Source organism: Dendropsophus ebraccatus, chromosome 12, assembly GCF_027789765.1.
Source record: "Dendropsophus ebraccatus isolate aDenEbr1 chromosome 12, aDenEbr1.pat, whole genome shotgun sequence".
Taxonomy (NCBI): Eukaryota; Metazoa; Chordata; class Amphibia; order Anura; family Hylidae; genus Dendropsophus; species Dendropsophus ebraccatus.
In genome coordinates this window covers 81458269-81470643 of record NC_091465.1, presented here as the reverse complement: position 1 = coordinate 81470643, position 12375 = coordinate 81458269, and the positions used below count along the sequence as shown (strand labels likewise).

The 12375-nt window shown below is 42.0% G+C and overlaps 1 protein-coding gene across 1 annotated transcript in view; it reads right to left on the bottom strand.

Annotated features, from left to right (window-relative positions):
* Positions 1–1581: 1581 nt before the first annotated feature.
* The window catches only part of LOC138769536 (B-cell receptor CD22-like), a 34970-nt gene continuing 24176 nt past the window's right edge, over positions 1582–12375 (bottom strand). The window contains exons 6-10 of the mRNA XM_069948082.1: positions 8671–8913; positions 7321–7420; positions 6115–6145; positions 4566–4640; positions 1582–3544 (exon numbers count right to left, since the gene is read on the bottom strand). Coding sequence (XP_069804183.1) covers positions 3542–3544; positions 4566–4640; positions 6115–6145; positions 7321–7420; positions 8671–8913 — 452 coding nt within the window. The 3' untranslated portion in view covers positions 1582–3541. The remainder of the gene's footprint in view (positions 3545–4565; positions 4641–6114; positions 6146–7320; positions 7421–8670; positions 8914–12375) is intronic.

The window sequence follows — 12375 nt, the reverse complement described above, 5'->3', positions numbered from 1 at the left end:
TGCTGACCAGCTGATGCTCATCAAAATGAATGCCCAGTGGATAGACCCAAACTTTGCTACTCCACCAGTTGAAAGCCTCGAGAAGTAAAGTTGCATGTTTCAGCTCTAGGTCATTTCCTCCTTCTCCTTCTCCTCCACTACCATAGAAATTGGCCATTTAAAGAAAAAATACAAAGGCTCACCTGAAGGGCCATGTTCACAATTTTTTTTGAGGGCTCACCTAATGGGCCTAATTTCATAGGCCCCTATACAATTTTTTGAAAGCTTACCTCATGAGCCTAAGTTCATAGGCCTCTATACAATTTTTTGAGGGCTCACCTCATGGGCCAAGGTTCATAGGCTTCTATACAATTTTTTGAGGGCTCACCTCATGGGCTAAAGTTCATAGGCCTCAATACAATTTTTTAAGGGCTCACTTCATAGGCCTCTATACAATTTTTGTGAGGACTCACCTCATGGGCCTCAAGCTAATTTTTCCAGGGCTAACCTATTTCACAAGTGTACTGAATAAACAAGAATGCTAACATTACGCACCACCTAATACGTAGGCAAGTACTGCTAGACCAAAAGGTACACTTGTACTTTACTTGTACTGGTGACCTCCTAGTAGTCGAATCTTGATTTCCAGATCCCAAGGATTTTTCTCCCATAGACTATAATGGGATTCAATATTCGTTCGAATAGTCGAATATCGGGAGCTATTCGAATCGAATCCAATCGAATATTTCACTATTCGCTCATCTCTACTGGTGACCTATAATTATGTAAGGTGCATGCTCAGACCACTAATAAAAACTTATCAATACAACTAATGAATACAAAGTGAGTTGGTGCTGATTTTGCATTCTAGCAAGTTGCTGTGTGTAGATTATACCAAGTCACTGAGTGCTGGGACAGTGCTGTGACATCAAGGCAGTGGGTATTATAAAAAAAAAAGTTGTAATATTAATCGGTGGGTGCAGTGAAAACATTTCCTAATATCAGTCAGTGGGTGTAGTGCTTGAAGTTAACCCAGTGTTCCTGCTCATTGGAGTTCCTGCTTAGTTGCATTACTGGATAATCGGTTCTTGTAAACTTTTACTGTAATGTCTTGAAAAACGTGGCCAAAATAATAAAGAAAAAAATGATCTGCCAATGGGTAACTTGGAAATTGCAGCTTTGAGTGAAGCTGCCTGAATGCCTCATGAGGAAGTATGACACTGCCATTCTCTGCTTGTACAGCTGGTCCAACATGTGGAGAGCTGAGTTCCATTGTGTTGACACGTCACAGATCAGCTGATGTTCTGTCCTCGCTGCCATTGAATCTAGAGGAAGACGTTTCATGCAGAGTACACAATTAACAAGTTAGTGCTGAGGTTCACCCGTTTGGAGACAGAAAATCCCAATGAGTTGGCAACGTTAACAAACTGAATTTTTGCTGAAGTTCGAAACCCGGGTTCGATAGGTTTGGTTCGCTCATCCCTACCATCCATCCAATAAACGCAGCAATTGTGTAGAAAATTATTCTGATGCAAGAGGGTCAACCGGTATAAGTATACAAGCAAACAAATGACTGCAGTACTCCAATGTAGGTGAAAAAAAAAAAAGGTGTCGGTTTATTTCACCAATAAACAGAAGTAAGCGACATTTCAGTCCTTCCATTTGGACTTTTTCAAGCATACATTGAATACACACAACTATGTGGAAGTGTTACGAATAGTGTCATAATTAGATAATCTATAGTCAATTACAAATTGTGCAAAAAAGTATGTGTGCATATAGTCATCGATTCAAATGCTGTTACAGCATGTAAGTAAACCAAGTGCAATATACAATGAAATACTGTGAATATATTATTAATCAAAACATATTTGGAAGAATTGGGCGGCACTCACCATGCTCTGGACATCAATAACGCAAAGATATAAAAATTGGCATCAGTATAATTCATGTGTGGAACACGCGCTTGAATGGAAGGCACAATTGCGCTCCCAATTGAATGTGTCCAACACTAACCAATAAGGAAACACTGGTAAGCAGCATCATGGTGACATATAGAGATTAGTGATGAGCGAATACTGTTCGATCGAATAGATATTCAGTAAGGTATTCTATAGTATTGAATATTATCGAATAATACGCTGAATATTCAATAAATATTTGATGAGCGTACAAACCCCCCCTTCCCTGTTTTTTTTGACAATCAACATGCAGGGAGGCTGCCACAGCCCCTTGGTGTACGTAGCATCGCGAGAAACGAGAATAACAATGATTGGATGGCATAGTCACATGACCCACTAATATATATACACAGCCCCTGCTGTTATGCCCTCAGATGCGATTTGGTAGTGGGGGAGAGAACTTGAAGAGATAGTGATTTAGCTGGTTAGCAGGAGTTAATTTACCCACAACAGTCCTTTTCAGGGCTCATCAAAAGAGAATAGTATGTGTGTTCATCCAGTGCTATGTGCTGCTACGTCAAACATAAATACAAAGGGTAGTGCAAGCAGGCTGCTGTGCTACTATAAGGCACCCTGTACACCAATTGCTTTGTGCTGCTGATATTTCCTAGAGTGCTAGATTTTAAAAAAAGAGTAGTACGTTTGTTCATCCAGTGCTACATGCTGCGACGCCATACATAAATACACCGGGTGGTACAAGCAGGCTGCTGTGCTACTAAACGACACTCTGTTTACCACGTGCTACGTGCTACATAATACAGCCGTCCAACTTTACCTATAAAATATTCATACACCCTTTAATAACCAGGTAATTCACCTGTATGCACCTACATGCAATTTTTTGGGAGGCCCACTGCGATTTTGGGGTGTTAGGTGCTTCCCCTGCTGTCCCATATACATTCCAGTGGTGTTGGCATCATTTCCTGAGGTGTCATTGTGGACTTGGTGACCTCCAAGTGGTTGAATAGATGTTTTTCAATAAACGAATACTTGTTCCCATAGACTTTAATGGGATCGAATATTCGATCGAATAGTCGAATATCAGGGAGATATTCGAACGAATATCGAATATTCGAATATTTCACTATTAGCTCATCGCTAATAGACATGAGTTAATTTATAGTAGGAATGAAATGTATTGCATTCTGCTTATCAGGCTGTGTGAGCTTTAAAGTCTGCTCCGCTCCGTGCTTCTCCTCCCCAGGTGCAAGGAAAAGCTGGATCCAGTCCTGGGAAACTGGGAGAAGTTATCAGGACTGGACCCAGCTTTTCCCAGCACCTGGGGAGGAGCAGCAGGGAGCGGAGTAGACTTCAAAGCCTGTAGCCTGATAAGCAGGATGCTGATAGGAACGAAACGCTTCACTTCGTTCCAACTGTAAATTTGCCGTTAGGATGTCAATACTTTTGTGGTTACTCGGTTAACTCTAGAATATAAAAAACTAGAAGAAATAAATATTGTCACCATACTGCATACAATGGTAGAAGATATAAAGTGAGAAGAGTGTTCTCCTACACATAAGTGTGCTGGTTGTATAGAAGCTGAGGTTCAATCTTGGTGGTCGACTTTGTTCTGTTCCAACTGGTAAGGCTTGAATTTAAAATTACTGAGAAAAGAGATAAGAAGTGAAATAACAAGAATAAAAGTTTCTGTATGAAATAATATATTCAGTAATACATTGACAGTGAGGCAATCAGCACCATCATGGCATTCAGGGATAACCCACTCTTTTTCATGCCCGATCTCATCACAAGTACTAGCAAATCCGTCCTATGTGCAGTGTATGCTATAACATGCGCAAAAAAAACAAAAAAATAACAATGGGGGACATGTATTAAGGTGCGTATCGGCAGAAAGTGCCGATTTGCGTATTATTTTATTTGCAAATGGCCGATTTGCGAATAAAATATTCGCATATCGGCACTTTCCGCCGGGTACGCTGGGGGGGGGGGGCGCTGATGTGGAAGGGGCGGGACGGGGGGGGGGGGGTGCGCGGACTCAGAGTCCGCGCGATTTATCTTTTGCTCCGGCAAAAGATACGCCGAAAACCTACTCCACCTTTCAGGTGGCGTAGGTTTTCGGCTGTGCGCACCGACGCGCACGGGATTTATGTAGAGGCAGTACAAAACGTATAAAACGTTGGACTTAATAAATGTGTTTTGGATCTCAGGACTTAACTAGAGGAGAATCAAGTTTGTGCATACTTAAATATTTTAGCATGCAGATGTCTGCCTACTACTTGCTACTATAGGCCATGTTCACACAACGTATGTTTTGTAAAAATCACGGCCGTTGTTGCGATTTGCGGAGATGCGGGGACATTTATAAGTCCGGCGTAAAAAACGCCGGACTTAATAAATGTCCCCCTATGTGTATACATTCTGGCCGGGATCCCATAGGCAGCAATATCACAAATATTTTCGTAATTATCACGGCCGTTGTATCACGCCCGTGGTTTTACGAAAATATACGTTGTGTGAACATAGCCTTACACTGAAACAATCCTGCAGTAACCTTGCACAGCCCACTAGAAGACCTCAATTGAAGTGACGTTTTGTAGTGGGCCATCCTTCATCTACTGTATATGAAGAATGTTATTTGCAGCCATCATATATTATTACAGCTACCTTATATTGTTCATAATCACTTTCTGTTTCTCTTTTCACCAGGGTAGTGTATGTGGCATCTGGAGATGTTTCACTCTAAGAGAGAAAAAAAAAGGTAAATGACAATGGTGACCAGACATATTGTGGCGTAATGATCCCCCCTCATAGACTGGAGGAACTAGATCCCACAATGTACGGCCCAAAGCACCAAAAGTATCTGATATTAGTAAATCTTCTGATATTTAAGTTCAGTTCTGGAGCCATAACACAATAAAATAAGAAGTTTTGGTTTCTCCCTTAGAGGGGTTTTCTGGGTTTATAACATCAATGTCTGATCAGAGGAGAGGGGATAACTCTAGGTCACTTCCCCTGATAAGGTGTTCAGGACAGCACAGCACCGATGCACAGGGAAAAGCTCTGAGACATTGCATAACTCCCAACCATCCTGGATTCAGCAGAACATTCCCGATCCACTACAGAGATCACATGACACCCCAAACCCCGCCCCCTTCCAGCCGCAGCACCAGTCTGCTGAATGCCTGAAGCAGAGGGCGTGTCATGTACCATGTCACTAGCAGCGTGACGGAGGAAGCAGCAGCAGAAAAAGTGGGTGAGAGGCTGGGGTACTGTGTATCTCTGTGTCTGGTTTCAGATAAGGATGATCCGTATGAACCCGAACGCTCTGCATCAGATTCCCGCATTCTGCCCGCTCCGTGCAGTGGGTAAATACAGCGGGAGGACCGCCTGGAAAACTGGGATACGGCCTATGGCTATGGCTGTATCCCAGTTTTTCAGGCGGTCCTCCCGCTGTATCCACCCTCTCCACGGAGCGGCCAGACAGCAGGTATCATTGCCGAGAGTTCGGGTTCGGACCATTCCTAGTTTCAGACTGTCACACACGCACACACACAGGATCAGGAGGTCAGAGCTCAGGGTTATGCTGTGTTAGAAAAACATGGCCACTTTCTTCCAGAGACAAAACAACTCAGTTCAGGTGCGGTTTGTAATAAAGCTCCATTCACTTCAATGGAACTCAGTTACAAAAACTGCACCCAAACTGGACATCTACATCTGAAGATGTGCACAGACTTTGTCACGCTGCCTCGTAAGTAATGGCTTCCTCGTTGCTGCTAATCCCGATAGGACGGTTTTAAGAAGTTTACAATAAAGTTTAAGTTTTTATGGTGAGTGCCCTCTATGCTATTACTTTCTACTTATGAAGGTAAGCAAAGGGACAGTACTCACGTGAAGGAAGAGACCTGGGGGTGCTTGGACATGATTAGGGGTGGGGTTCAAAAAATTTACTAAGAAGCACAAAGCTGGGAGGTATTGTGCTATTGTGTAGTGGGGGTGCAGATTTCTGGGGCTCCGCTCTTATTGAATTGAATAGTATCTGGGCTGCAGTAACCTGTTGCATCTGGCTCCACATAGATGATGACAATGAACATCCGCTACCCAAGGAGCTGTAAGGAGGACCATGTGATCCCTCTCACCCAATCGGCCAGGATGGAAGCTCTAATTCTAATATCTAATAAAGTTCTTTCTTATAGTGTCTAGTGGAGTCACATACCTCATTGCTTTTCGATTTCTGGCATCTTTCTCTATGAGAAAAACAAAATGTCCAATTATCAGCGCTATTAGATTCTAGTAGGAAGTAAAAAAAAAAAAAAAAAAGGAAACTTGAAAAAATGAAGCATCAACATTAGCTGGAAAAATTATGAAGGAATGTATGAATTACTTACTACGATGGTCGGTGCTCTTTGTTCATTTAATTTAGAGGCGTAAATGGTATAAATATTGGCAGGACCAGCTCCGGGTGTATGACATAGGACATAGGACATAGGAAGTCCCTTTTTGCTATTTTTTTTTTCCCTTTTAACATGTTTTCTCAGATCAGCATGGGTCCTCACTGGCAATGGACCTGTGTATCAGCCTAGGTTGCCTGGTAATTTTGTTGGAGTAAAGCTATCATGAATTAAAGCCTAAATTAACATTAGAATGACATGTTGCCCCAGTTGTACAGTTTACATAGGACTATAGTGTCACTTAGTGGGGGCTGAGGAACCCTGACTAAGGCACTTCCTATTATCTGACTCCAGGCACCCTACTCATCAGCTTCCTACTATCGGACTCTGAGCACCTACTGATCAGCCTCCTACAATCCGACTCCAGGAACCTAGTGATCTACTTCCTACTATCCGACTCCAGTCACCCTTCTGATCAATTTACTATGTGGCACAGCTCTTTTAAACATTTATTAGTGGTTCTACCTGACATTGTAGCTCATATTGCATACTGGACCGGAATATATTGCATAGACTGGAATATATACACACATGGTGCCTTGGATTACAAGCATAATTAGTTCCGGGCCAAGCTTGTAATCCAAATCCACTCTTAAACCAAAGCAAATTTTCCCATAAGAAATGATAGAAATGCAGACAATTGGTTCCACACCCCAAAAATAATGATTTATTATTCTGAATAACATGTAAAACAAATGAAACAAACATTCAGAAACAGCAGAATATGTAATATTATAAGTTACTGTACAGTATTGGAGAGGATGGGAAACACATGGGTGGATAGACTGCAGGGAGCATGAAGGAATGAGCAGGACAGATGTGGGCACAGTATAGCAGCACTCTCTGTCCGGGGAGAGAGGGGTTACAGCTATGGAGAGATTATTATTATTATTATTATTATTATTATTACTACTACTTTTAGGTAAAGTCTATATAAATAATAAAAAATATTAATGAATAATATCCACTACCTCCAACAACAGTAGATAAGCAGCACAAGCAGCAGCAGTAGTAGGCAGATCGCTCCACTTATTGCTACAAGGACAATTGTACTAATGTTGAAGCCTTCATCTGTAAGAAAATAAAAATATTCAGATACAATGAAAGAAAAAAATTAACTGGAGGAGGAAACAAATACACATTTTAAATTTTACATATTTTACATTTTACATTTTACATTTTTTAAAAGCCATCAAATAATATAAAAGTTATACAGGTTACATTTCGTTGTAATCGTACTGACTTGAGGAACATAGATAACATGTCAGTTTTACCATAGGGCCAACAGTGTAAATATGAAACCCCTTGAAATAAAAGGAATTGCACCTTTATTTCAAATTTCACTGCACATATAATTTTTTTTCTGTTTTTTTCAGCATATTTTATAGAAAAATGATGTCTGTATTTGCAAAGTATAATTGGTGTTGTAAAAAAAAGAAGGGCTCATGTGGGTCTGTAGGGGGAAATATGCAAGCGCAGTGGCCTTTTAAACATAAGGAGGGAAAAACGAAAGCGCAAAAATGAAAACTGCCTCCGTCCTTAAGGGGTTAAGGCTATGTTAAAACACTTATTTCAGTCAGTCTTTTGGTAAGTATTTTTTTTTTAACCAAAACCAGGAATGGGTAAAAAACACAGAAGCTCTGCAAGTCTTTTCCTAATAATTTTTCCCTATCAGTTCCAGTCCTGGTTTTGGTTGAAAAAAAGACTGACCAAAAGACTGACGGAAATACGATGTGGGAAAATAGCATCAGGCTATGTTCCCACTACGTACTCTATTGGAAAACAATGGCCAAATATAGGAATGTGCTAAATAACGGCTGTTGTTTGACAAGGACCATTTTTGAGTACCAAAACACAGCCATTGTTAGTATGTCGTGTGAACATAGTCGTCATTGATTTCCATGTGGATACAACGGCCGTTGCTTCGCACAATGTACAAAATATTGGCTGCTGTTCACTTCAGCTCTCAAATTATTGTTCATGTCATTAATTCAAGACCATTATTGAGCGAACAGTGGCCCTGTATTTTACGTTTTTCACACATTGATTCCCCCCCCCCCCCCCCCCCCCCCGTAATTTCCCACCATATTGAATGAAACTTTAAAATAGCAACACCCAAAAGTGAGTGAAAAGGCGGCCATGGCGAACATAAGCTTGAAAAATGTACCCGTGGCCAGCATTATAATGGCCACCACCAAAGTATGTTAAACAATGGTTGTTGAAAGTCATTGTGTGAACATAATGCGATAAAAGTCGATATGTTGCACCACTAAAGAAAAAAGAAAATTCACAGATTACTTCTTTAATAAAAAGTTACTTACGTTTTATCCAGATCTCTTCCGAGGAGACATATCCAACTTTGTTGTGAGCGATACATGAATACTGCCCATTGTTGTCCCCATTGTTTAATAGGGTCAGAGTCTTCTCTGTTTCATTGTGTAATATAGATCCGTCCTTCATCCAGGTGTAGTGAGTGACATCAGGACGGCTGCTCAGGAAATCACAGATCAATGCTGGGAATTCACCTTCATTCTTCATGGTGATGTGAACTCCAGTTGGGGCAGCTACAGAAATAAGAATAAACAGTTTATTGCCATCCATGACAATGTAATATTTACACAACACTACAAATCTGTGACACATGACATTGTTAAGCTCCTACAATATGAAAGTCAAATGTATATGGAGGAGGAGAGTCAGGGCAAGTTGCTCCCTCAACACCGCCACACAGCTACAGGGTGGCTGGTGTGAGGAGCCAGTTCCATATGATCCACCACCATTATCCTGGGAGGCACAGTGGAGAATGGACACTAATGTAAGTAATGCTCCACACAACCAGGTGGGATGTCTGATAATGCAGTAGTACCCCTGAGGCCGTCATACTCTGAGCATGCAGCAGTCCCCCTGAGGTCGTCATACTCTGAGCATGCAGCAGTCCCCCTGAGGTCGTCATACTCTGAGCATGCAGCAGTCCCCCTGAGGCCGTCATACTCTGAGCATGCAGCAGGGTGGGTGGGGGGGGGGGTGGGGGGGCTCCCGGGCCCACTCAGACAGGGGCCCACTGGAGTCCCAGCTGTTGCTTTTGCAGACAGCCTTAAAGGGGTAGTGCGGCGGTAAAGAATTATTCACAGAATAACACACATTACAAAGTAATACAACTTTGTAATGTATGTTATGTCTGTGAATGGCCCCCTTCCTCGTGTCCCACCACCCCCACCCGTGTACCCGGAAGTGTGGTGCGCTACACATACCTGTCAAGTGCCGACCCCCGTCTCTTCAGTCAGTGACGTCTTCTTCGGACGGACGGCGCACAGCTCCGACTGTCCTTAATGTCGGCCACCCTCTGCAGCATCATCCGATGCTCAGCCGCGATTGGCTGAGCATAACTGTGCTCAGCCAATCGCGGCTGAACGGCTGATGACGCTCTTATCTATCTATCTTCTATCTATCTATCTATCTATCTATCTATCTATCTATCTATCTATCTATCTATCTCCTATCTATCTATCTGTCTATCTATCTATCTATCTATCTATCTGAGATAGATAGATAGATAGATAGATAGATAGATAGATAGATAGGAGACAGATAGATAGATAGATAGATAGATAGATAGATAGATAGATAGGCGATAGATAGATAGATAGATAGGAGATAGATAGATAAATAGATAGATAGATAGATAATAGATAGATAGATAGATAGATAGATAGATAGATAGATAGATAGATAGATAGATAGAAGATAGATAGGAGATAGATGGATGGATGGATGGATGGATGGATGGATGGATAGATAGATAAACAAAACACAACAATCACTGAACTCAGGGAAAACAGTGAAACATTCCAATGGAGTACTCATTTACGAGTGTCCATTGATTGTCCCATACAAAATTTGAATATGCAAAAAAGGGGTCCGTGGAGCCTCAGTTACGAGTCTCAAAACACGGGAATAGCCAGATATCCCTCTCTCCAGAGAAGGAAGCCCATTGCCAAGGGGTGCCTCCTAGTGGGGAGAGCACCAAACCACCCTGATACGTAGTCCCTCAGGTCCTCACTCTGTTGCGAGCTTTGGGACCTAAATCGGGAAACACCAGGGTGGCCCCTGTGAGTCTAAGTCTAACTCTGTGGCGAGTATAACGACATAAGACAAGGGTTACCAAGGCTAGGCATCCATCCACAGACTGCAGTTTCGGGCACCCCTTGGCAATGGGCTTCCTTCTCTGGAGAGAGGGATATCTGGCTATTCCCGTGTTTTGAGACTCGTAACTGAGGCTCCACGGACCCTTTTTTGCATATTCAAATTTTGTATGGGACAATCAATGGAGACTCGTAAATGAGTACTCCATTGGAATTTTTCGCTGTTCTCCCTGAGTTCAGTGATTGTTGTGTTTTGTTGGTCTATTTATCATTGCCCCAGTAGCCAGAATCCTGCTCCACACTGACGAGGGGCAAATACCCCGAAACTGCAGTCTGTGGATGGATGCCTAGCCTTGGTAACCCTTGTCTTATGTCGTTATACTCGCCACAGAGTTAGACTTTGACTCACAGGGGCCACCCTGGTGTTTCCCTATTTAGGTCCCAAAGCTCGCAACAGAGTGAGGACCTGAGGGACTACGTATCAGGGTGGTTTGGTGCTCTCCCCACTAGGAGGCACCCCTTGGCAATGGGCTTCCTTCTCTGGAGAGAGGGATATCTGGCTATTCCCGTGTTTTGAGACTTGTAACTGAGGCTCCACGGACCCCTTTTTTGCATAGATAGATAGACAGATAGGAGATAGATAGATAGATAGATAGATAGATAGATAGATAGATAGAAGATAGAGAGATAGATAGATAGATAGATAGATAGATAGACAGACAGACAGACAGACAGACAGATAGATAGATAGATAGATAGATAGATAGATAGATAGATAGAAGATAGAGAGATAGATAGATAGGAGATAGATAGATAGATAGATAGATAGATAGATAGATAGTAGATAGATAGACATATAAATAGATAGATAGATAGATAGATAGATAGATAGATAGATAGATAGATAGGAGATAGACAGACAGATAGGAGGTAGATAGATAGATAGACAGATAGATAGATAGATAGATAGATAGATAGATAGATAGATAGATAGATAGATGTGCAGTTTCTGGAAAAAAAAGCAGCTATGTTTTTCTAACCTTAGACCCTTTTAATTTTTACATGGTTCTATATGTGAAATGTAGAAGCTACTATAACTTTTCTCAATCCTTATTTACTAATGTAGTAGTATATAGCCTTTGTTATTCAGAAAACATTGTCATCTGCCAAGGTTCCCTATGGGTAACATAATCGGTTGGGGGCCCACTGAGACTCACTCGCCCCCCTAGGCTGAACCTCTAGCTACGCCCCTGAGGCAGACGCTTAGTTTGGCTAGGAAGACAACAGTCACCCGCTCCTTCACCATCTCTTGAACTCCACCTCTTTCTTTTTGGATCCAAGAGTTCGACAAATAAAAGAAGTATGACTTACTAAAGGATTTCCATCATAGTTGAACCTTGCTCATATGTAACCTAGAACCCAGTGAGGAGGTTAAGTAGATGGCAACGGAGCCTTCTTCTTTCTTAACGGAGACAGGGGAGTGGAAAGAAGATCCCCACCACCCATCTCAAGCCTGAGGGCCTGCACCTGAGACCACTACCAGGAGGCCAACTCCCAGGAGCAGAAACCCTGCCTGCAGTGGCTGGTTCCACCTCGTGAACTCACTATAAGTCATGGAGTCCCTCAGGCGGCCAACACTTTACCACCTTCTCCCATAGTGTACATGCATAGTACAGGTATCTCTGTATACATACACAGTACAGGTATCTGTATACATACATAGTACAGGTATCTCAGTATACATACACAGTACAGGTATCTGTATACATACATAGTACTGGTATCTGTATACATACATAGTACAGGTATCTGTATACATACATAGTACAGGTATCTGTATACATACATAATACAGGTATATCTGTATACATACATAGTACAGGT